Source organism: Bidens hawaiensis, unplaced genomic scaffold (genome assembly GCF_021521415.1).
Source record: "Bidens hawaiensis isolate Kalapana, Puna unplaced genomic scaffold, B.hawaiensis_p1.1 tig00015775_1, whole genome shotgun sequence".
In the NCBI taxonomy this organism is placed as follows: domain Eukaryota; kingdom Viridiplantae; phylum Streptophyta; class Magnoliopsida; order Asterales; family Asteraceae; genus Bidens; species Bidens hawaiensis.
In genome coordinates this window covers 288,039-314,274 of record NW_027492409.1, presented here as the reverse complement: position 1 = coordinate 314,274, position 26,236 = coordinate 288,039, and the positions used below count along the sequence as shown (strand labels likewise).

Genomic DNA, 26,236 nt, shown 5'->3' with positions numbered 1-26,236 from the left:
GTATTGTTTATTAGTTGTGAGAACCCATCATCTACATATCCAAAAGTAGTACACTTGGTCACAAAATTCCCATACTTTGACACGGTTGATGGTTGACTAACAATAGTATAGGTTATGTGTATGAATGTTGAATGGTTTGCATTAAATGGACCGCCAACCTGCTGCTACCATTCAAACTGGATGAATTAATGGTTTGCATGATAAAATTTGTGGAACCAGTTTATATGCAAACTGTCTCTCAATATGAATGTAAATATACGCAGTAGCAGTAAGAGTTTCATAGGTTCAAGGGTTCACGACCTTAGCCCGGACTGTTTCCCGCTTAAATTGAATTTCTAAACCAGAACCCGACCGTATATGGAATGTAGGTTTGTTAAACGGATTTGGTTGGTTAGGTACATGGGTTTGGCGTGTGGGACCCGTGTAATGCTCACCTCTGATAAACTTTAAATGAGATAAACTACATATTATGAAGTACAAAGATACAATGCTTTGAAAATGTAAGTTAAATATACATTGCGCATATGTAATACATATATAATGTTGGCATGGGGCTTTATAGTCCTCTTTCTGTTTTATTAACTGCTGTTATTATTCTTCAACAACACGTTTTCTTTTTCTTGGTCACTTCCTTGATGTCATATCTCCATCACTTGGTTACATATAAACTAAATAAATAGTTAGTGTTTATATGTAATACAATAGTACTGCAAATATGTAATATAGTAGTACTAGTGTAATACGTATACGTAATACAACAGTACTACACATATGTAATACACAGTTAATACAACCATATAATAGTGCTTTAAAAATTATATGTAATGGAAATATTATATATATATATGCAGTATACCTAAACAAATGTCGCATTAACATTATTATCATAATTTCCAGATACGGTGCGTATATGAATTACTAATTAATATGTGTGTCTACATTGACATTGTGAAGTTAAATCATGCATATTACACATACGCAGTATAACTAAACATATACAATTACACCATCATTATCTCTTCAAACACTACATATATGAAATACAACTAAAATATGCATTAAAGTACATCATTTATGTACTACATAAATGTTATACATCAACACTTCATATGTGTAGCATATATGTAATACATCATTATTGCAATGTAATAGTCTAAAACAATATACAAATATTTTAGCAAAATGTAGTTGCATTATTTATGAAGAAAAGTTAACACGACAGTGGATTATGACTCAAGTACCAATTATCAAATTTACTAAGTTCTAAACAAAATTTCTACAAAAATAATCAAGCAAGCATGTGATTACCAAAACGAGTTCATTTAGACATTTCATCGAACAGTTGGAGGGCATACCGAAACGAATGATAATTTAGCCTATATCGATCAACTAAGCCCAAAAAAAAAACAAAACAAGTTTATTTACACATATGCATACTCAACATGTACATTTACATTAACATTATTATGGTTAACACTACATATGCGCAATATAACTAAAAATATGTAGTAAGAACATATACTATCGAGCATGATATTGGTGTAATACGACTAATCATTGTTGATAATGCATTGAATTGACTAAAACGATCTGTTACCTGATATCTTTCTTCCGATTTATGCTTGATTACACAATAGATTGAACCAACTAAAACCTTATACACAGAAAAAACAAAAAAATATATATTATCGAACATGATATTGGTGTAATATGACTAATCGATGTTCATAACGAGTAAAACTGACTAATATGATCGGTTACCTGATATCTTTCTTTTGATTTATGTTGGATTTTGTATCTGATTGAAACAACTGATACCCTAAACATCGAAAAAACGAAAAGTATAGGCTATCGAACATTATATTGGTGTAATACGACAAATTGATGATGATAATACCATTAATACGTAATGCGATCAGGTAAATATTAATCTTCAGATTTATGATTAATTTTGCATCAGATTGAACCAATTAACACCCTAGCTGAAGGAGACCAACAATGTGAAGAGATGTGGGCTTGTGTTTTGGGCAGAGCGTAAACAATTGAGAGAGAGAGACGTATTTGTAATAAATAAAAAAGAAATCAATGGTGAGATCAAGAGAATATGAATTACTAATTTATTACACGCATGCATTGTTAATATGATTAGAAAATATGTATTTACCTGGATTGACATCTTCGTCTCCTGTTGTCCTCCCATGTTTCATGTCCAGTTTCCTTTCTTGCCCGCACATTTTCTTGCCTGTCGATTCAATAAATTATAATGTTATTATGTTTGCTCACGTATACAATACGTGTACTACATGTGTAGTGCACATATGAATTATTCTATTTCGTTCCTTTTGCCTTTCTTTGTAAGTTTTGAAACTGTCATCTTTTTAAGAGATAAAGCACGAAAAACAGAGTATCATATGTTTGCTTCAATTATGTGTAATATACCAATGACTCATGTAATACATATGTGCAATTACATGTATACAATCTATTATCAACATATTGTTATTCGATTTTCAGAGATAAAGCACGAAAAACAGAGTATAATGCGTATGTGTAGTGGTATACACAAAATAATGTTTGATTCACAACCAAAAGCGCATAATAATATCATATGTTTGATTCGATTATGTGTAATATACAAATTATTCATGTAATACATATGTGCAATCACACTTATACGAGCTTATTAATAACATATTGTTACTTGATTTTCAGAGATAAAACATGAAAAACAGAGAAAAATGCGTATGTGTAGTGGTACACACAAAATAATGTTTGATTTACAACCAAAACGCACAATAATATCATATGTTTTCATCAATGATATGTAATATACTAATTACTCATGTAATACATATGTGCAATTACACGTATACGAGCCGATTTTGAGATATAAAGCACGAAAAACAGAGAATCAGCTATCGAATGATTACCTGGTAGTGTTCTTCGGCTTTGATTATTTGTTCTTCGGCTTCGATTATGTGTTCTTCGCGTTTAATCAGCTGGTTTTAATCGCGTTCGTCTGGTTTGAAGAAACCCTAGGTTGGGATGAACGATGGATCTGATAGATCTGTGTGAGATCTGGAGAGAGAGAGGAGAGATAGAAAGCCATGATTTTGAGCAGGTTTTTGTTATATTCTGTTAATTCCTTAATTGCCCTTTCTTGATAAAAATGGGTTTTGTTATCAATCCTCTTTTATTTTCAATTTTGATTAGGTGAAATCAATGGAAATAATAGAGTTCTCTAGTTCTCTCGTTTAGAAGAGTTCTCTCTAGATCCCACCCCTATATATATATATATATATATATATATATATATATATATATATATATATATACGCTTAAGTTCATGTGAGAAGTTATCTTAGCAATATGAACCACTAATTTAATTACAAGTTTTGAATGTTAAAAAATAAATGAAAATTGATTATTGACAAAAATAAATGTCTTCATCTTCAATTAATACTACTGATAAAAATATTAATTTCCCTCTTCAATTATTGTTGTTTTTTTTGTTTGAATAGTGAACTTTTTTATCTTTGTTGTATATGAGACTTGAATCTAAAATCTTTCATTCTCAAATATAGGTGTTTAAAGGTTTTGCCTTTACTAGTGGACCACCACCCCATTAATGTAACTAATTAAACTAAAATAATTCAATTAATGTAACTAATTAAACTAAAATAATTTAAAAGATAAAACTATTATAATAATCACTTGAAGTATAATAACTAAAAAAGGTAACACCCCCCCCGTCCCATTAAAAGTGTCAACATTTTCTTTTTTTATTTGTTCCTTTACAAATGTTTACTTTCAAAATTTATTAACCAATTACAAAAGTTTACCTTTAACACACACAACTAATATTAATAAACAATATTTATGGACCTACTTTCTAAGGGCATTATTGTCATTTGGTAAGTAAAAAAACAATAATTTAATTTATCTTAAACTTTGTGCTTTTCAAACTAAAACAGTTTGACCGGGACGGAGAGAGTAATAAATTATAATTCCTTTTTATAATTAACAAGAAACTAACTTATCAGTATTTTAATGAAAATGATAGTTTGATCTTGTAAACTTTTAAAGACAAATGAGTTATTAATAGCATTTAATTGATATTCATTACTAGTAAATTCAAAGTTACAAGTTAATATATTTAGATTTTATTTTTTTAATCAGAAGTATTTGTTAACCAAATACCAAAATATATTCATCCATAATTCATCAAATGTGTCAAATACCATATTCATGTATAACCTCACATATTCATGAATTGTCTACACAAATTCATGTACTGTGTTGGTGGTATTAATAATTACTTACATTCGGTGATGCGAAGTCTAAAATACGTCATCAAAACGTCACACCCACGTACACATGCATTCATGATTCATGAGGGTGTGAACCTTGTAAAGCAAACACTTCAATGTCCAAGTTACCCCAGACTTAACGTTAACTTTAATAGGGTTAGCGACTTGGATGTAAACGACAAGATTTGTAATACCTAAAAAGCGGTTTTATAAAAAGTTTAAAACCAAAATCACTAAACATAATAGGTTTTATAACCGTACTACAATACTACAAGGACTATTCATATACTTCATCCAAAATTTTATTATTTTTTCATTAAAAGGCACACAACAACAACAATAACAACGTAAGTACTAGGTTTTAATCTCGGCCGTCATAAGCGACCGAACATACCAACAACCGCTGAGAAGAAGCCCTAGTTCCACCTTCCTCTTTATATATATACATCGTCGTATTTGCTCTCTACTTTAGTTATTCCCGACCACCAACAGAACACCAGATCCCTCTCATAGGTACGTACGATGATTCTTGGTTCTTCGTTAAATCCTAGGTTTTCGATTTGTTAGTTCTAACTCGCAATAGATCTATATGTTTGGTTATAGTTTTGGGTCTTTTTTAAGTTAGCCTTTTGATTGTAAGATCTAGATTTAGTTTATTATTATTATTATTATTATTATTATTGTAAATTTGTTTAGAATAAAAATAAGTTGTTTGATCTAATGAATTGAGCTTAGATTAATTATTAGTTATTAATTTAAACATAATGTAGTATTGAAGGGTGATAGTTCTAGGGGTGTAGCACGGTTTGGTTTGGGTCGGTTTCGGCTGAAAACCGAAACTTTGATTTTTTAATGTTTGAGAACTGTTTGTTTTCGGTTCAGTTTGGTTTCGTTTGTTTTCGGTTTTACCAAGAGTTTGAAAATTGTGGGCCAAAATATTTTTTGACGCGTGATAATGAATTTTAATTTATAACTAAGTGATTATTATATATTCGGGCTTGAATACGTTATCTGTAAATTCGGTCTGGTTTGATCTTTTCAATTTTTGTTACATGCAAAATAAAACCGAATCGTAAGTTTGGGTTTATATAGACATTAAATCGTATGTTTGAATACATTATCTATAAATTCGGTCTGATTTTTCGGTTTCGGATCACGTCTAGTAGTTACGTGTTTGTTTATTGAATTTGAAGCGCTTTTGTTTGATTTCGTTGCTTATTATTAATTTGTTGTTGGTTATGTTTATGTTTTATGTGTTAATTTGTAACATGTTACATTTACTTACATTCTTTTTATTAATGTAGTTTTATAAACCTCCATCATGTTCGGACGTGTTCCTAAGAAAAGTGACAATACAAAGTACTATGAAATTCTCGGTGTTCCACAATCCGCAACTCCAGATGAACTAAAGAAGGCGTACCGTAAATCCGCCATAAAGAATCATCCTGACAAAGGTGGAGATCCTGAGAAGGTGAGTACTAATAATTTCCATGCAATTTTTGTTTTTGTAACAAATAGTAATATAAATATTAAAGTGATTTTATTTCTAAACTTTTTTATTTATTTCAGTTCAAAGAATTATCTCAAGCGTATGAAGTTCTTAATGATCCCGAAAAACGAGAAATTTATGATCAATACGGCGAGGATGCCTTGAAAGAGGGCATGGGCGGTGGCGGCGGTTCCTCTGGAAACCCGTTTGATGTCTTTGAGCAGTTTTTTGGTGGTGGTTTTGGAGGTGGTTTTGGTGGTAAGAGTTTCTTTTAACTCTTTATTTATCTAAATTCTTTACCGAAAAAAAATAAAAAAATAAAATTTTTTACTCGCTAATTATTATGCAAATGTTTTTTCTTATTTAGGCGGTGGAAGTTCGAGGACTCGGAAGAAACAAGGAGAAGATGTAAAACAAGTTCTTAAGGTTTCTTTAGAGGATGTTTATAACGGCATTACAAAGAAACTCTCGCTGTCGAGGAATATATTATGCAAGAAGTGCAAAGGGTATGTTAAAACGTTTGTATAGTTTTGATTGGTTTACTTAAAAACTGAGCAAAATAATTAATATAATATTATCTAAGCCGGAAACAGTCAAACCGGCCAAAAGTTTTTTGAATAATATTATAAAATTAATGCTGCTGTTTACGAGCTGAGCCAGGGCGAGCTTGTGCTTGGCTTGAACTCAAACCGAGCTGGCCTGGCTCGGAACTGAGCTGAAAATTTGATCTTGAGCTTGTCTCAGTTTTTTTAAAAATATTTCACAAACATCGTTCAAGTTCATTAGTTCAACTTAGGGGTGTGCAACCGGAACCGAAAAAATCAAAAAAACCGAATCGAAACAAAAATCGACGGATTGGTTTTATGTTTTTGTAAAAACCGAACTAACGGTTCGGTTTTGGTTCTGCATATAATAAAAACCAAAAAATCTGAACCGAACCGACTTCCTAAATTTTTGTTATTTTGTATATTATATTAAGTAATTTATAAGAATTTAATAAACATGTAACATAAATATTTTTGGTAAAATGTTTAATAGCCTATTATTTTTTAATTAACAAAATTATTTATACCTAAATTAATTATTTTTTGAAAACTTTTTTTTGACTTAAAATTTTCAAGATCAAATGGCAAAAACCGAAACCAAAATGAAAACCAAAAAAACCGAAACTGAACGGTTTCAAATACTCTAAAAACCGAAGTTTTGGTTTTCGGTTCGGTTTCAACCACAAACCGCACACACACACCCCTTGTTCAACTTACATTCAGTAGTTCCAAAAACATATGCAAAATAATAAGTTCAACATAATAGATAAGTCCAAATTAAGTTCAACCGAGCGAGCTAAACTGAGCCGAGCTAACTAGCGAGTCACACATAGCTTGGGCTTGGCTCGTTTACAAACCAAGCTAAGCTCAAAAGAAGCTATTGCGTGCACATACGATGTGATAATAAAATTTTAACAATAATTTATTTAATATATCAGGAAAGGTTCAAAGAGCGGTGCTTCATCAAGATGTTACGGATGCCAAGGTACTGGTATGCGGGTCACTACTCGTCAAATCGCTCCCGGAATGATCCAACAAATGCAGCACGTCTGTTCTGAATGCCGAGGATCTGGTATTTCTATCACCCTTTTTGTATGAAAAAATATATTTTCTACTCTTGTAAATCTTGAAGTTATATTATATTATTATATTAAACAGGTGAATCGATCAATGAGAGAGACCGATGCCAACAGTGCAAAGGAAAGAAGGTTACACAAGAGAAGAAAGTGCTCGAGGTTCATGTCGAAAAGGGAATGCAAAACGGCCAAAAGATTGTGTTTGAAGGTCAAGCTGATGAAGCTGTAAGTAAATATTAGGGGTGGCAAATGTAGTTGTTTTAAATTGTATATAATGGGTCAGAATGGGTTAAACTAAAAAAAGAAACGGGTCAAAACGGGTTGATATTTCTCGAGTTTTTTTTAATGGAACGAGAAAAACGGAAGAAACTTTTTAGTATTTTTACTTTTTAAGATTTTCCTATATATTTCGAGTTATAATTTTTTAATTATTTTTTAAAATTTTTTAACTAGGGGTTTTTGAAATCTCAACCTATTTTGACCCATTTCAAAAACCCCTTATTAAAAAATTCAAAAAAAATAATTAAAAAATCATAACTCGAAATATAAATAGAAAACTAAAAAAGTAAAAGTACTAAAACGTTTCCTCCGTTTTTCTCATTCCAATAAAATAAAAAAAAACCAAAAAACTCAGAGAAATTTCTACCCGTTTCAATCATTTTCTTTTTTATTTTTAGTTTGACCCATTGTATACATTTTAATACAACCCATGGGTCCCATTTGCCACCCCTAGTTACCAACATTGTTTCAACGTTTTTTTGTCACGTAATTTGAAGATTTTTAATGTTCGGTTTTGTAGAGGTTGACTTTGACTTTGACCGGTATTTGTTTATTTTGCAGCCTGATACTGTTACCGGAGATATTGTTTTCATATTGCAATTGAAAGAGCACCCGAAGTTCAAACGAAAGCAAGATGATCTTTACGTGGAACATAATATCAGTTTAACTGAAGCTCTTTGCGGGATTCGTTTCGTTCTTACTCATCTTGATGGCAGGCAGCTTCTTATCAAAACTAACCCTGGAAAAGTCATCAAACCTGGTAACAAGAATATTATAGAACCCTTTATCTTGAATTTTTTTATTTACGTTTTTTTTTGTCGCATAGTTGCCTTTTATGGTCAAACAGTATAGAAATCAAAGCTCTTTTTAAAAAAAAATTGAACTTTCGACATTTAGAAATCCTTTTTTTAAATTTTTTATTATTTTTTTCGAAATAATTTAAATTTTGAGGCTAACTAGTACAGAAATCTAAAACCCATTCGCAAACCTTTTTATGAATTTATTCATAATTTTGAAATGATTTGAATTTTGAGGATGAAGAGTTGTGAGATTATGCTTCGTGTTTAGATTTGACTTTTATGGTCAAACAGTACAGAAATTAAGACCTTTTTTTGCGTTTTCAACTTTTGCGATTCCAAGTTTGTTTTATAAAATTCTTTTTTTATTTATTCTTTTAAAAAGATTTGATTTTTGAGGCTAAAGATTGTGAGGATAATGACTTGTGTATATATTTGACTTTTATGGTCAAACAGTCAAAAGTTCAATTTTTATTATTAACATTCTTTTTTTTGCATTTTCAATATTTGTGATTCTGAGACCCTTTTCTTATTTTATTTTTGTTTTAAATAATTTGAATTTTGAGTTAGAGAGTTTTGAGGATTATTATATGGATTTGACTTTTGAAGTTTGACTTTGACCGTTGTTTTTTAACCTTTTTCAACAATTTCAGATCAATACAAAGCAATCAACGACGAGGGAATGCCACAGTGGCAGAGGCCATTCATGAAGGGTAAGCTCGTGATCCACTTCAACGTCGCCTTTCCCGACACAGGGTTCTTGACCCCTGAAAAATGCAAAAATCTCGCGACCATTTTACCGTCTGGTGGGCCCAACGCAAGTTCATCTGACATGTCGGTGGATGACTGCGAAGAAACCCTTTTACACAATGTGAACATGGAAGAAGAAATGAGAAGGAAAGAGCACCTGAGACGCCAAGAGGCTTATGATGATGAAGATGATGATGAGGATGCAATGCCGCGTGTTGGTTGTAACCAGCAGTAATTTCCTATTTTATATTTTATAAATGGTAGAGATATGTTTGATTTTAGTAAAATGATTATTATGTTATTTTGAGATTTTGAGTGTTAACTCGGTTTTGTTTTGCTATATTTGGTTTATGCTTATGATATTGATTTACATTTTATGGTTTATATGTTTGTGTTTTGGTTTGGTACTTTGGTTTGTATTTTTTTTTACATAATTTGGATGTGTTTACTACTATTTCATGTATAATTTGTCTATATTCAAAGTGACAGACAAAAAGATTAAAAATGTTAATGAAACTATTTTTTTGTATATTTTTTAATTATCAAAGCCATCATCCTTTTTTTAAAGAATAAAAAGAATATCTAACTACTCCATTAAATCAAATAAATACTATTAAATGACTTATTAATTTGTTAATAGTACATTAAAATTCCATCTCTGATTATTAATAAGTAAGCAAAATTGAGTGATATTAAGAATGGGAATTAAGATGGTTTGATTCATTTAGAGGTGCACAAATCAGTTTAAAATTCAAAACCGGTTTGGATTGAAACTGGTTCGGTTTTGTCAACAAAAGTCAAAACCAGTTTAATATCGGTTTGGGTTGAAACCAGTTTCAGACCATGTTATAATCGGGTTCGGTTCAGGTTTTGACCGGTTTTTGCCTGGTTGTGGCCGGTTCCAGTTCGGTTAACCGGTTTGAACCAGTTTTGGTGGAAAAAATTACAAGCCGGTTCCAAACCGACGATTTCAATCGGTTCCAAACCGGTTTTTACAAAATTGGTTTCAAACCGGTTCGGTTTCGGTTCGGTTTTTGGTCAGTTCAGTTAACCGGTTGCCCACCTCTAGATTCATTAATTTCTAACAAATGAAATAAAAATAAATTTCCTAACTTAACTTTAAACGTTTTTCTATCACATAATAGTGTTGTCACAATGTATTAGCTTCCATCGTGTAGTAGTGTTTGTTACAATATTGAATGGGAAGCAATATCAGAATCGACGTTTTTCCATCCCGTAATAGTGTTTGTCACAATATATTAGCTTCCATCGTGTAGTAATGTTTGTTACAATCTCGAGTGAACCAATATCAGAAGTTGCTTCAAGTTTTTTTTGAAGTGCTATAGCTAACTCAAATTCAAGACTCATGTTTGTCGTGGAAGGCACGTAGAGTGTTCAATATAAAATCAATTTCAGGTGAATAACTGTGAAACAAAACTAGTTATCGCTTAACCATGATATCAAAACGGACATGTAACTGTATAACCACCTTTTGTTCAACTAAAAAGTGTAAAACACGTATGAAAAATGCTCGCAAAGATAGTCATGAGTGGCAATGACATAACTCTATAGTACAATATTCATTAAAAAAAATGCCATCAACAATATTATTTCAAGAAAAAGAAAGAGGTAAATGAATAACAAAAGCAAAAGCATAAAATGGTTCATTGTGGGTGTGAGTGAATTAGGAATATATTAATCTTATATAATTTTAAACAATTACCAACAAAATATGACCTAAAATCAATCAAACACTAGATTAATTAACAAAATGATTACATGATTTTATATTCAAAATAAATAATAACAAAAGTATCATTAAAACCAAATATCTTGGAAAAACACATCGTGTGAGCCCACCATTATTATTGAAGAAACACTAACCGGACCCCGGACAGATTACTGATAACCTGGGGGTTAGATAGATGTTTCCCACGAGGGGTTAGACCCTTTGAAGATGGTTCTTCTGATAACCTGCAAAACAGACACCGTGAGCTCGTCACTGAGAAGGGGGGGGGGGGTTCCTCCTTGTGACCACCCTCCGGCGTGAGAATCAGACTAGATTGCTCTTTAAATATAAAAGTATATTAAGAGATTGCTAGAGCAGATATCAGGTATAATATGATGATAATGTAATAAGATATGATAAGATGAGATGGTCATACCATTTGTGGTATTTATAGCCGAAGGTAGGTTTCCAAGGAGGTATGGCCGGCTGCAACAGTGTTCCTGTTCCACCAACAGTAGCCTACGCACGTGCCCTGCTGGTAGTTGGTGGGTAGGTAGCGGCTGATAGCGACCAGGCCTGCTGTATACTATTCCTTTTCCACCAACTGCCAGCTACGCACGTGGTATGACAAGAGTTGGTGAGTAGGCAGCGGCTAATAGTGACATACAGTGTAGGAGCATGCTGCTCGCCATACTGTTGTCTATAAGCTGTCGTATCTTTAGTCAGATCTTTTTCCCATACCTCGTCAGGTACAGTACAGAAGATCTTCCCGTATCGTACGGACTGGCTTATTTGGGCGGGAGTATTCCCCCTCCCGCCCTTGTGCGGGATTGTTCCCGGCTTCGCTCATTCCTTCAGGTGACACTGAACGATTGAGAGCTAAGTGCCTTGTGCGTGTAGCCTTGCTGCGCGGGTGGCCTTCCCTAATGGCTTGTATTCGAGGCTGCGGGGACAGGCGGAGTCCTTCACCATTGGGAGGCATTTCCTGCGGGACCAGCTTGCGTACTGCGCGTAAGGACGTCACGTCTCTGAGCATGGTTGGTCCTGCGGATCCAGTTGGTTTCTTCGCAGACGTCCCTGTTTGAGGTGAGTCTTGCGGGTCCAACTGGGCTCTGCTGGGACCTACCTCTTCAAGTCCCCCCAGTCCAATGTTCTTCTCATGCGTGTTTAATAAAGTGAGGTGAACTTTTGGACTTAAGCAAAGGGTTTTGAAAAGGGTTTTTTAAGGTTTTCCATGGGGATTCTTCCCGCGGAAGTCCTTGTCACTTGCAGAAATTCCCGAGTTTCCTGCTTGGTCTTTGGGTATGATGCGGGTAGGTCTGTAACCTCCTCGCAAGTCAGGAGCGTTGAGTCCCACTTGTGTGGACTCTCCATGAGGTTTTGGTAGTTTTGAACATAGTGATCAATTATGTTAAAACCACCAATTCCATCCTGGAGCTTCAAACAACGTAGTTCTCGACGTTCCCGCTATGCGGGGATGTTATTTCCGCTTCCGCAAGCATTGCCCAGAAGATCCTTATTGGTTTCAATTCCCAGCGGATCGCTAGGTATGTGAAGGGTTTTGCCTTAACACTGTACCAGCGCTCGTCTTACGGTTACTTTACTTCCAAGGTATTCCTGGCGTCAATTCCCTGCGGGTGCTAGGTATGTGAAGGGTTTTGCCTTTACACTGTACCCGCACCCGTCTTATAGTTACTTGGTTGCCGAGGAATATTTGGCTTCAATTCCCTGCGGGTGTTAGGTATGTGAAGGGTTTTGCCTTTACACTGTACCCGCATCCGTCTTACGGTTACTTGTTCGCCAAAGTTTACTTGGCTTCAATTCCCTGCGGGTGCTAGGTATGTGAAGGGTTTTGCCTTTACACTGTACCCGCATCCGTCTTACGGTTACTTGTTTGCCAAGGTTTTACTTGGCTTAAATTCCCTGCGGGTGCTAGGTATGTGAAGGGTTTTGCCTTTACACTGTACCCGCATCCGTCTTACGGTTACTTGTTTGCCAAGGTAAGGGGTATTTTCCCGCTTACTTTTTAATATTTTTAAATTTTGAATTTTGAAATTCGAAAGGTTTGTGGAAAGATAGGAACAATCCAAACCTCTGAAACGTCGTGCGATGGTTTCTTCTGACTGTGTCAGGACGTGCAGGAAGTTATGGTGACGTGACATTATATGGTCATTCCAGACGCTTTTTCAGGCGCGTGGGCCCGATTTTTCTGGCGCGTGGCCGCGAAATTACTGGCACACGTCCTTTCAACAGCTGTTTCCAGCTTGCTTTTTGCCACGTGTCATAGTTTCATTGCACCTTCGATTTCTCTCTCCTCCGCATTAAATTCACCGCATTAATTGCGATTACTATATAAAGGGGGAGAGGGTTCTTTGTAATCCACACTTTCACCTCTCTTCTTAGCGATTTCTGGCAAATACTCCCCTTTTCAGGCAAGCATTTTCCCGAAATCGCTTTCTTCTTTCTGCAAAATGTCTTCCCATGATGCTGAAGCTGTAGCCGACGATAGGAGTACTGCTGGCGAGTGCCAGTGTGCTCTACCTGTCGATCAGTACCAGTATGTTGTCAGGAAATTCATGCTTGAGTCTCTTGAGCCTGAGTTTCCTGAACCCCACCAGACTGTGTACGATGCCCCCAGTGGCAAGATCGGGGTATATGCTGCATTCTTTGTTTATGGGAACCTTAGGTTCCCGTTGACAAAGTTTGTGTACCGTGTCCTGGAGAGGCACGGTGTGCACTTAACCGAGTTGCATCCGATGGCGATTGCCAAGATCCGGCACTTCGAGTGGGTGTGCCGGATTCTGGGTATTGAGCCCTATGTGGACCGCCTGATGACCTTCTATACTTGGAGGTGCATCCAGGGGTGGTACACCCTGACAACCCGTATTAAGGGTTTGAAGATCTGCGAGCGCAGTCTCCGATCGTGGAAGCGGGAGTTCTTCTACGTTTCTGCCCGCGCCATCCCCATTGCCATGAAGTTCAAGAAGTGGCAATCGCTTCCGAGCCTTCATGCTTCCAGCTACCAGGAGGCGGAATGGTTCGCGAAGATATCCCGGGTCCAATCTCCGGTTTACCGGTTTGCGGAGTCCGGGATGGTGATGCTGGGGATGAGCCGGGTATGGAAGGATGCGTCCCGGTTTCCCATCCTTCTCAAATACGGTTTGAACTCTATTCCTTATGGTATGTCTTGTCTTTCTTGCTAATATGAGTTTGTCTTCTAACTGTTTCTTTTCTTTTCAGAGGGGAACGATTTGGAGTCGCTCCTGTACCCGCGGGAAGCTGACGGTCCCGTGCGGGTGGGCACTCGTGCTCTAGACGAGAATGAGTTGCCCATCCTGGAGCAAACGGCGGATCGGTTTGTGGAGGTCTATCCGCTGGGCCACGAGATCCTGAGCCAACGGCGGCCAGGTAAGGCGATACTCTATCCTCAACCCCTCAATGCTGTACCTGCTGCTGGAATCCCTGACATCCTGTCTTCTTCTGAGGAATCCGCAGATGGTCCTCCGCTGGTGCGGAAGAGGAAGGCTGCCGGTGGGAAAGGGAAGGAGAAGGTGGCCTCCACAGCTGATCCGGTGCTCCTATCTGACACCGAGTCAGATAGTGAAGAGGTGGCGGGGAACCCCGGTGGTGAGAAGACCACTGTTCCGGAAGCTACGACTGTTACCTCCGGAGAACCATTGACGACGACGGTGACCGGCATCAAGAGACCGGCTCCATCGGGCTCGTCCCCGCCCGTCCATACGTTCAGGCTCAAGAAAACCCGTAAGTACAAACATCCTTGTTTTTGTAGATTTATCATACTTCATAAATTTATTGTTAACACTTATCTTCTTGTGCAGGCGTGGATGTTGACGCATTCCAGGGTGGAGCGCAGAGGAGTACCTCTCCGCCGATGACGGTAGGCTCGGTCAGCCTACCTGAGGCGACGACCCATGTAACACCCCGACCAAAGGCGGATTATACATCGGGGCGCCACATATTGTTTCATTACTCGTGACACTATTGGTGTCAATATTTATTAATACACATTTTATCGCGCACGCGCAGCGGGGAAAATAAAGAACATAAATCAAACATAAATCAATATATTATAAATTATAACATTCAAACAACATTAACTTGTCTTGATACATTTTAATTCTAGGTCCAAAAGTAAAAACGTCCTACGTGTCCACAAGCTCCAAAACAGCTACTGCAAACCTGAACATGTGTTAAAATAAACGTCAAACACTTGCGTGTTGGTGAGAAATCAAGTTTAATACAATACATAGATAACAATAAATCTGCGCGCAACATGTGTATGTCTGGTTTTCAACAAGGGTGTAATCTGATCGGGACCAACTCTAAGAGACAAGACTGCCAGTGCTCACAATTGAGCTCACAAACAAGACTAACTGTGCATGTGTAAACAAAAGAGAAAATCATAAACGAATGTTCTCCCGTGTTCATCTAATGGTACCATGAAAACTGCGGAATAGACCGACAAGACGGTTAATGATCCACACATACAAATAAACAGCCAAGTCTACGTCCTCAACACATGGGATACTGCGCGACTAAAGTTCATAAACAGTTTAAGACTCTAAGTTTGTATGAACACATGAACATCCCAAAACATTAAAAGCAAAAAGGGATTAGATACGAGATTACTCACTTGATAAATGATGCGGTGATAGATAAAGCAAGAACCAACTTTAAACAAGCACAAGTTAACCTATAAATAAGATTATTGTTTTAATGATTTGTTTTAAGTCTTGATTATAAGTTAGCATAATTAATAAGTAAATTATTATATAATATATATATATTACCGGAAAAGCAGGGAAGAACAGGGAGGAAGACGGAGGCAAGAGAGGAGACGGCAGGAGGACAACGGCAGAGAGCAAAAAGGGAGGAAGAGATAATAAGAGAGATTAAGTGTTTGTGTGTGATGTGTTATGAAAATATTATTATTATTTATAGGAAAACCCTAGGAGACATAAACCCTAGAAAAAGGGGAAAAGATTTCAAAAAGTAAAAGAAAAGATATCAACGGTAAAAAGTTCTGAAAAGTAAAGATATCAAAAGATATGGCAGCTGCAGAGGGCAAGATAAAGCTGACAGCGAACAGTAAAAAGGCATGGGCAGGTCAGATAAAGGTACTGGTCAAGCATGGCAAAAGCAGATCTCAAAAGATAATGTCAGTCACTTTATCTGCCAACCAATGGGGTTGGTGCGCATGCTGCGCCGAAAGTAACTATTCAGACATAAAGCAGATTAGGTCAACAACACAAAAGATAAGACAACACAAAAGCAAACGGCTAGATTAAACAGAAGAAAAACTCAAAGGGTTAAGCGCGGGAAGGCTGAGTGCGCGAGCGCGAAGGCTGGCACAACAATCCTTAGCGCACTGCGGGAAGAATCACAAATCCTTCGCGTGCTGCGTGAAGAACAAGAATTCTAAGCGCATCGCGGGAAGAACATACATTCTTAGCGCATTGCGGGAAGAACATGCATTCTTAGCGCGCTGCGAGAAGAGTTCTCTTCACGCATCGCAGGAACAAGATGTCTTCACGCAGGCTTCCTATGTAAGGAGTCTGGCGCGTGGAGCTGCAGACATCCTTAGGCGGGAAGAACCAAAGGACAAGCAAAGAGTTAGAAGAAAAAGAGGAAACAAGGCTTAAGGGCGGGACAGCGACAAGAGGGAACAGAAGGCGGAAAGAGAGAAGAGGGATGGGACGGCGGAAAGAAAGAGAGAGAGAGGCGGGAAGGAAAATATATATATATTATTATTAAAAGTAAAATATAAGTATAAATAAATATTAAATCATAAAAGAAAGAGATCGGATAAGAGAAACGGGTACCTGGGTCGGGTCGGATCAGGGCAGATGTCACAGTCTCCCCTACTTTAAGAAATTTCGTCCCGAAATTTATCTCGAAGTAGGTTGCGCAGAGAACAGGTGCGGGTACTTGATCTTCATTTGATCTTCCCTTTCCCATGTAAACTCGGCTCCGCGCTTGGACTCCCAACGAACTTTCACGATAGGGATACGACTGCGCTTGGTTTGCTTAACCTCGCGATCCATAATCTCAACAGGCTTCTCAACGAAATGCATAGATTCATCAATTTGAACTTCATCAAGTGGAATGTGAAGGTTCTCGTCAGCTAAACACTTCTTGAGATTGGATACATGGAACGTTGGATGCACATTACTGAGCGCGGGCGGCAGGTCAAGTCTGTAGGCAACTTTTCCCACACGCGCGAGAATCTTGAATGGACCAACATAACGAGGAGCAAGCTTACCCTTCTTCCCAAAGCGGACAACACCTTTCCAAGGCGACACCTTGAGGAGAACAAGATCACCAACTTGAAATTCGAGAGGCTTTCGCCTACGATCTGCGTAACTCTTCTGTCGGCTTCGGGCAGTCAGCAGATGATCACGGATCTTGGCGATTTTATCGGTTGTCTCTTGAACAAGTTCGGGTCCTGTGATTTGAGTTTCACCCACTTCGCTCCAACAGATCGGGGAGCGGCACTTACGACCGTAAAGTGCTTCAAATGGGGCCATACCAATACTGGAATGATAGCTGTTATTATAAGAGAACTCGATCAAAGGCAGGTGCGAATCCCAATTACCTCCAAAATCAAGAACACAAGATCGGAGCATATCCTCAAGAGTTTGAATAGTTCGCTCAGACTGACCGTCAGTCTGAGGATGATATGCCGTACTCATGTCCAAGCGAGTTCCTAGCGCAGATTGGAGAGATTTCCAAAAGCGAGATATAAAACGGCCATCGCGATCGGATATGATGCTCAAAGGAGTACCATGGCGGCAGACAATATCCTTGACATAAAGCTGCGCGAGTTGCTCAACACGGTAGTTTTCACGAATGGGCAGGAAGTGAGCAGACTTAGTCAATCGATCCACTATTACCCAAATGCTATCATGTTTGCTTGCTGTCAAAGGTAACTTGGTAATAAAGTCCATCGCTACACATTCCCATTTCCACGTAGGAATTTCTGGTTGTTCGAGCAAACCAGATGGGCGTTGGTGTTCAGCTTTAACTTTAGAACAAGTCAGGCACTTAGCTACGAACACAGCAATATCCTTTTTCATACCGGGCCACCAATAAGTTATGCGCAAATCCTTGTACATCTTATCAGCGCCGGGATGAATAGAATACCGAGATTTGTGCGCTTCACACAGGATATCAGCGCGAAGATTCTCATCAAAGGGAATCCAGATGCGATTAAGATAGCAGAGAATTCCACTCAGATTAGGGACAAAGAGTGCTTCCGCGCCACACGCTAACTCGGCGCGAAGATTACCATTACTGATGGATGCGCGCTGCGCGTCACGAATACGCGATTCAAGGTTGCTTTGAATCGGCGCGAAGTGAAGATGCGTGCGCGGCAAAATACAGTTAAGCTGGCAGGGTTTTCGGCTGAGCGCATCGGCTACCACATTAGCCTTACCAGGATGATACCGGATCTCACAATCGTAATCGCTGATGAGTTCGTTCCATCGGCGTTGTCTCATGTTAAGTTCCTTTTGATCAAAGATATGCTGAAGGCTTTTATGGTCAGTGTAGAGGATACACTTAGTACCATAAAGGTAGTGTCTCCAGATCTTCAAGGCAAAAACAACTGCACCAAGTTCGAGGTCGTGAGTTGTATAATTCTTCTCGTGAACCTTGAGTTGCCTCGATGCGTAAGCGATAACCTTGCCTCGTTGCATAAGAACACAACCGAGACCTTGGTTGGAGGCATCGCAGTACACGACAAAATCATCATTACCCTCAGGTAGTGCAAGAACAGGAGCTTCACACAACAAACGCTTGAGCGTTAGAAAGGCTTCTTCTTGCTTCGAGCCCCAAATATACGGTTTACCTTTGTGCGTCAGAGCTGTTAAAGGCAAAGCGATCTTCGAGAAGTTCGAAATGAAGCGCCGGTAATAACCAGCTAAGCCCAGAAAGGAACGGATCTCAGAAGGAGAGGATGGCGTAATCCAGTTCTTGATTGCTTCAATTTTGGATGGGTCAACATGAATACCCATCTTGTTAACAACATGGCCAAGAAACTGTACTTCATCCGACCAAAATTCACACTTGGAAAGCTTAGCATAGAGCTGCTCGGTTCGGAGCTTTTGCAACACCAACCGAAGATGTTGCTCGTGCTCGGCCTTGGTCTTAGAATACACCAGAACATCATCGATAAACACGATCACGAATTTATCCAAGAAAGGCCTACACACCCGATTCATAAGATCCATGAAAACGGCGGGTGCGTTGGTTAGACCGAAGGACATGACCAAGAATTCAAAATGGCCATAACGAGTTCGAAAAGCAGTTTTCGGAACATCTTCATCGCGGATGCGCAACTGATGATAGCCAGAGCGGAGATCAATCTTCGAGAAACAAGAGGCACCTTGGAGTTGATCAAAGAGGTCGTCAATACGCGGTAAGGGATACCGGTTTTTAATGGTGAGTTTGTTCAACTCGCGGTAATCAATACACATGCGAAACGATCCATCTTTCTTTTTAACGAACAACACCGGAGCACCCCAGGGCGAAGAGCTAGGGCGAATGAATCCTTTAGCAGTCAACTCTTGAAGTTGGCTTGCCAATTCTTGCATCTCAGCGGGTGCAAGACGATAAGGAGATTTAGCCACGGGGGAAGCGCCAGGGACAAGATCAATACGAAACTCGACTTCACGAGCGGGAGGGATACCAGGAAGATCATCAGGAAAAACTTCAGGGAAATCACGCACAACAGGGATATCGCGAAGCTTCCTTTCTTCAGCAGGATTAACCACATGGGCTAGAAATGCAATACACTTCTTCCGCAAGAGTCTTTGGGCTTCGGCGCAAGACATAAGTTTAAGACCACTGGAGGGTTTTTCGCCGTAGATGTGAAGGTCACCATTTTCTCGAGGAATGCGAATCAACTTCTTGGCGCAATTAACTTCGGCGCGATTCTTCGAGAGCCAGTCCATACCAATAATAACATCAAAGCTTCCAAGAGGCATAGGGATGAGGTCGATCAGAAAATCGTTTTCGTTAAGATTAAGCGTACAATCTTTAATCACCGAGTTAATTAAAACAGTTTCACCGTTAGCCAATTCAACTGAAAAATCTTCTTTTAAATCGTTGCGTGGTCGCGCAAGCTTCTGCTCGAAGGCGCGAGAGATAAAGCTTCGATCGGCGCCAGTATCAAAAAGTACAGAAGCATAAAATCCGTTAAGTAAAAATGTACCATTAACTACGTCATTATTCGCTTGCGCTTGGTGCGCGGTTATGTTAAAAGCTCGTCCACGCGTCACTTGGTTCGAAATCTGGTTCACCGGATTCGCTTGTGTGATTTGCACTTGCAGTCTCGGGCACGCGTTCCGGAAATGACTGGGATCACCGCAGTTAAAGCACGATCTGGGTCGTGGGTTTTGGTAGGTTGGTTGTGGGTTCTGCGGGTAGACTGGTGGTGTTGGCGCAATCGGATTGGCGAGAAGGACTCTACAGTTCTCAGCAGTGTGACCAGTACGGCCACATCGGTTACAAAGTCGACACGGGGTTTGGGTTGGGTGGTGAAATCTACAGGTTGGGCAAAAGGGATGGTTTCCTGTGTAAGGTTTCTTAGGAGGCGGGGCAGGGAGTGCTGGATTGGTTAGGGCATAGTTGTGAACTACAGGGGGAGTTGGGTAGGCTGACAGAGGGTTAGGCGCGTAATCTGGGGGTTGGTATGCGGGTTGCTGGACAATGGGCGGGTTGGTAAGCGCATAGGCCTTGCGCCTGCGCTTGAGGTTGTTACGGTTTGAGGGTTCAGGTTTGGTTTCTGCGGGTTCAGGGGCAGTTTTGGTGGGTTTGGTCTTCTCAGATCCCCGCAGGAACAGGGTTCCTGCTCTGACATGGTTGTCGCTGAGCACAGCGGCCAACTCAATGGCGTCAGAGAGGGTAACTGGGTTTCTGGCCCATACAGAATCTTGAATTTCCATGGGGAGACCCCCAAGGAATTTCTCGATTGCTCGGCGTGAAGGGGTAACAAGGTGAGGGACCAGTAAGCTTAGCTCGTGGAAGCGCGTCGCGTACTCGCGCGCTTCACCGCTGTATTGCTTCAAGTTCCAGAATTCTTCCTCCAGGCGCTTAATTTCGTTGGGAGGGCAGAATTCTCGCGTAAGAATTTCCTTGAATTCCTCCCATGTCATGCTAGAAGCAGCTTCTGCGCCACGCGCATGGGCTACTCCATTCCACCATGTAAGCGCTCTGGATTCCAGGACACTGGAAGCATATAGGGTTCGTCTTTCTGAGGGGCATTGGGTGTGAAGGAAAGTGTTTTCTATCTTCTCGAGCCACTGGAGCATCACGGTGGCTCCTTCGAGACCTGTGAACTTTGGAGGGTTACCCGCGTTGAAGTATTTAATGTTATAACTGGAGGTATTGGTATTGTTTTGGCTCAAGGCTTGGGCTATTGCGGCGGCCATTTCCTGGGAACGTTGCTGTCTACGCATGCGCGAGGCTTCTCTTCTCTGAAATCGGCGAGATAGCGGAGGCATTCTATAAAAATTTTAATTTTAGTTAATATCTTAGTTTTAGCACAAAGTTTAACCTCGAAAAGCTTGGTTTCACGGAGTTAGATACTATCAAAAGTTAAAGTAAAATAAATGACCCTAAATGCAGACTTAATAAAGGTAACAAATTCGAATCAGAAATCGACAATTCATGTATCACCACGACTTTCCGAATTCCCAATTTAAAATATACGAGTAAACGAGTATTGGAGATTGACGATTCATGTATCACCATGACTTTCCAATCTTCAATATAAAATATACAAGAAAATGAGTATTGGAGGTTGACAATTCATGTATCACCATGACTTTTCAAGTCTCCAACCTCAGAACATAATCGTAAATGGAAATTGAAAATCAACTATTCATGTATCACCATGACTTTTCGGATTTTCAATCCCAACAAACGAATATGTAAGTAAAATCAATAAAAATCGAAATTCACAAAAATCGAAATATCGCGGAATAAAACATAAAATCATATACTGCGCAAGTGCGAGCATATTCATAAATAACGAGTAATTAACAATAAGCGCGCAAACATGAGATTTCTCTCATGCGCGAGAAGGGACTCTTAGGTATTCTAGGCCGTTACGTCTAACCACCTATCCTAAAGTCAACGAGCTCTGATACCAATCTGTAACACCCCGACCAAAGGCGGATTATACATCGGGGCGCCACATATTGTTTCATTACTCGTGACACTATTGGTGTCAATATTTATTAATACACATTTTATCGCGCACGCGCAGCGGGGAAAATAAAGAACATAAATCAAACATAAATCAATATATTATAAATTATAACATTCAAACAACATTAACTTGTCTTGATACATTTTAATTCTAGGTCCAAAAGTAAAAACGTCCTACGTGTCCACAAGCTCCAAAACAGCTACTGCAAACCTGAACATGTGTTAAAATAAACGTCAAACACTTGCGTGTTGGTGAGAAATCAAGTTTAATACAATACATAGATAACAATAAATCTGCGCGCAACATGTGTATGTCTGGTTTTCAACAAGGGTGTAATCTGATCGGGACCAACTCTAAGAGACAAGACTGCCAGTGCTCACAATTGAGCTCACAAACAAGACTAACTGTGCATGTGTAAACAAAAGAGAAAATCATAAACGAATGTTCTCCCGTGTTCATCTAATGGTACCATGAAAACTGCGGAATAGACCGACAAGACGGTTAATGATCCACACATACAAATAAACAGCCAAGTCTACGTCCTCAACACATGGGATACTGCGCGACTAAAGTTCATAAACAGTTTAAGACTCTAAGTTTGTATGAACACATGAACATCCCAAAACATTAAAAGCAAAAAGGGATTAGATACGAGATTACTCACTTGATAAATGATGCGGTGATAGATAAAGCAAGAACCAACTTTAAACAAGCACAAGTTAACCTATAAATAAGATTATTGTTTTAATGATTTGTTTTAAGTCTTGATTATAAGTTAGCATAATTAATAAGTAAATTATTATATAATATATATATATTACCGGAAAAGCAGGGAAGAACAGGGAGGAAGACGGAGGCAAGAGAGGAGACGGCAGGAGGACAACGGCAGAGAGCAAAAAGGGAGGAAGAGATAATAAGAGAGATTAAGTGTTTGTGTGTGATGTGTTATGAAAATATTATTATTATTTATAGGAAAACCCTAGGAGACATAAACCCTAGAAAAAGGGGAAAAGATTTCAAAAAGTAAAAGAAAAGATATCAACGGTAAAAAGTTCTGAAAAGTAAAGATATCAAAAGATATGGCAGCTGCAGAGGGCAAGATAAAGCTGACAGCGAACAGTAAAAAGGCATGGGCAGGTCAGATAAAGGTACTGGTCAAGCATGGCAAAAGCAGATCTCAAAAGATAATGTCAGTCACTTTATCTGCCAACCAATGGGGTTGGTGCGCATGCTGCGCTGAAAGTAACTATTCAGACATAAAGCAGATTAGGTCAACAACACAAAAGATAAGACAACACAAAAGCAAACGGCTAGATTAAACAGAAGAAAAACTCAAAGGGTTAAGCGCGGGAAGGCTGAGTGCGCGAGCGCGAAGGCTGGCACAACAATCCTTAGCGCACTGCGGGAAGAATCACAAATCCTTCGCGTGCTGCGTGAAGAACAAGAATTCTAAGCGCATCGCGGGAAGAACATACATTCTTAGCGCATTGCGGGAAGAACATGCATTCTTAGCGCGCTGCGAGAAGAGTTCTCTTCACGCATCGCAGGAACAAGATGTCTTCACGCAGGCTTCCTATGTAAGGAGTCTGGCGCGTGGAGCTGCAGACATCCTTAGGCGGGAAGAACCAAAGGACAAGCAAAGAGTTAGAAGAAAAAGAGGAAACAAGTCTTAAGGGCGGGACAGCGACAAGAGGGAACAGAAGGCGGAAAGAGAGAAGAGGGATGGGACGGCGGAAAGAAAGAGAGAGAGAGGCGGGAAGGAAAATATATATATATTATTATTAAAAGTAAAATATAAGTATAAATAAATATTAAATCATAAAAGAAAGAGATCGGATAAGAGAAACGGGTACCTGGGTCGGGTCGGATCAGGGCAGATGTCACAACCCAGGCGCCTGCGCCTGCTTCCGCTGGATCAGTTGCTCAGTCCCTTGAGCCGACTGTTCCAGCCGAGATGACGTCACCGCCGGTGGTAAGTGCGATTTTTACAGCATCTTTCACCGAGCCGGCGGTTACGATTGCTGCGGATTCTGCGGCAGCGACTGCGGCGGCTGCCACCATGCCCCCGCCACCGGCACCGACGGCCGGCCCATCAGGTACGCATGGGAGTACTCGCCAATCTTTGCCACCTTCCCATCTGCCTGACCTTTTGGATGGGTTTCCTTTGGGTTCAGGTGATGGGTTCGGCGGCTATCGGCCTGTTATAGACCCTACAGGTGCGTAGGGTTCCTTTGGCCCTTTTTCACTTTTATTTTTTATCATCTTTTCCTAACTGCTTTTTTGTTTTTTGCAGTGTCGGATTCCAATGAAGTGTATGTTCCGCGATGGAACATACGCCGAGGAACAACCCTTCGTACCCCTGTGGAGTGCGTGGAATGGGCTCGCCACGCTGCTCCCCATGGTGCGTTGGGGGAAGCCATGGCTAGCTACCAGGAGGGTAGGCTAACCAATGAGCTTCGGGTTCTCCAGGCCCGGATGCAGCCGCGCGTCGAGCTGCTTTGTCGTGAAAACGACAAGTTAAAAGCAGCTCGCGCCAAGGAAGTATCTCAAGCGCGGGCTCTTCGGGAGGAGAACCAAAAGTTGGCCGCAGCTGCTGCGGAGAAGGAGAAGGCCTTCAAGGCCCTCGAGGTTGAGATTCAAGCGCGACTCGAGGCCCGCTCCAAGGCTGCCCAAGCTGTTAACGAACAGCTTCGGCTGGCTAAGGAGACTGCGAGGAACGCAACCGAGAGGGCCACCAAGGCTGAAGCCGTTGCTGAGCCTTTACGCGTGGAGAACGAGGAGCTCAAGGCCAAATTGGAGGCTCTCCAACGTGCTCATGATGCCTTGGCGATGGAGGATGCCAAGAAGCTTCAAGAGATCCTGGACCAGAGGGGCGTGCTTGATCACACCGAGCGGAAGCTTAAGGGCGTTGAAGAGGCTGCTGCAAAGGAAGTGCTACTTGCCAACCTTAACAAAAGCGAAGCCGAACGCGCCCGTACCCAAGCTCAAGCCGCCCTCCAAGAAGCTCTGGTTGCCAAGGAATGGCTTCTTCGAGAGGCGTTGCCTCAGGTATGTTTAGCTTTACGTCTTCACGCTTTCCTTTGTACATAGAAAAGGTGTTTGACACTTGTATATTTTCTTTGTAGGTTGTGCATCGGGTCTTCTCAGAGACTACTTACGATGATGCCATGAGCGCAGCCCTCAACGCTTCTCACGAGGATGGGGAACGGGCCGGCTTCCTGCTTGGTCTAGGGTTCGTTGAGAAAGGCTTCCCGCCTTCCAACTTCCCTTTGTACAATGTTGATACTGAAGCCATATACGACCAAGCAGTAAATCAATACGCCGCCTTCCCGCATCCAGTGGTGGAGAAGGTGAACCAAGTAGCTGCTGCTAATGATGGGTTAGCTATCCTTAAAGCCTTCCTCGAACCGCCCCGTTCTTCTGATGGAGCGGGTCCAAGTGGAAGCGGCCCTGAAGCCTGATCCTGAAGATCCCTTCCCACTGCTAGGATAGTTTTAGCTTGTACAGATGTATTATTTTTCTTTTCGTAGGCGGGTAGTTACCCGGCCATTCTTGTAATAATTCGTTTGTGAAATATAAATCTTTTTGCGTATAAGATTGTTATTTCCTTCTTTGGGTTTCTTGCTTTATAAACTTATGACTTGCATACTTAGTTTAAATTAGCAATTTTCCAAGTGTAGAATAAGTTAACCTGTTGAACGTGGTTGATAATGGGTTAAAGTTTTGCTTCCTCTTTCGTGATTGTGCGGGTAGAACCGTCACTTGCACTTAGTAGGATGGCTGAACTTTGACCTTTATCTGACCTGCGTGTAGGTTTTCCTCATCTTTTGAGGATAAGTTAACCTTTGAACGTGGTTGATAATAGGTGTGAAGTTTTGCTTCCCCTTTCGTGATTGTGCGGGTAGAACCGTCACTTGCACTTAGTAGGATGGCAAAACTTTCCCCATATCTGACCTGCGTGTAGGTTTTCCTCATCCTTTGAGGATAAGTTAACCTTTGAACGTGGTTGATAATAGGTGTGAAGT

The 26,236-nt window shown here is 39.8% G+C and overlaps 1 protein-coding gene across 2 annotated transcripts; it reads left to right on the top strand.

Moving 5' to 3' along the window:
* The first annotated feature begins 4,650 nt into the window (after window positions 1–4,650).
* LOC143549781 (dnaJ protein homolog 2-like) lies at window positions 4,651–9,634 on the top strand. 2 transcript variants are annotated; one of them, XM_077040592.1, is made up of 8 exons: window positions 4,651–4,823; window positions 5,615–5,781; window positions 5,880–6,057; window positions 6,167–6,305; window positions 7,283–7,416; window positions 7,503–7,645; window positions 8,261–8,459; window positions 9,150–9,634. In XM_077040592.1, the coding sequence occupies exons 2-8, from the start codon at window positions 5,632–5,634 to the stop codon at window positions 9,479–9,481; spliced, it is 1,275 nt and encodes a 424-aa protein (XP_076896707.1). In that variant the 5' UTR covers window positions 4,651–4,823; window positions 5,615–5,631; the 3' UTR covers window positions 9,482–9,634. The 2 variants fall into 2 exon arrangements, with proteins under 2 accessions (XP_076896707.1, XP_076896706.1); XM_077040591.1 differs by having other exon boundaries at window positions 5,880–6,063.
* The last annotated feature ends 16,602 nt before the right edge of the window (window positions 9,635–26,236 follow it).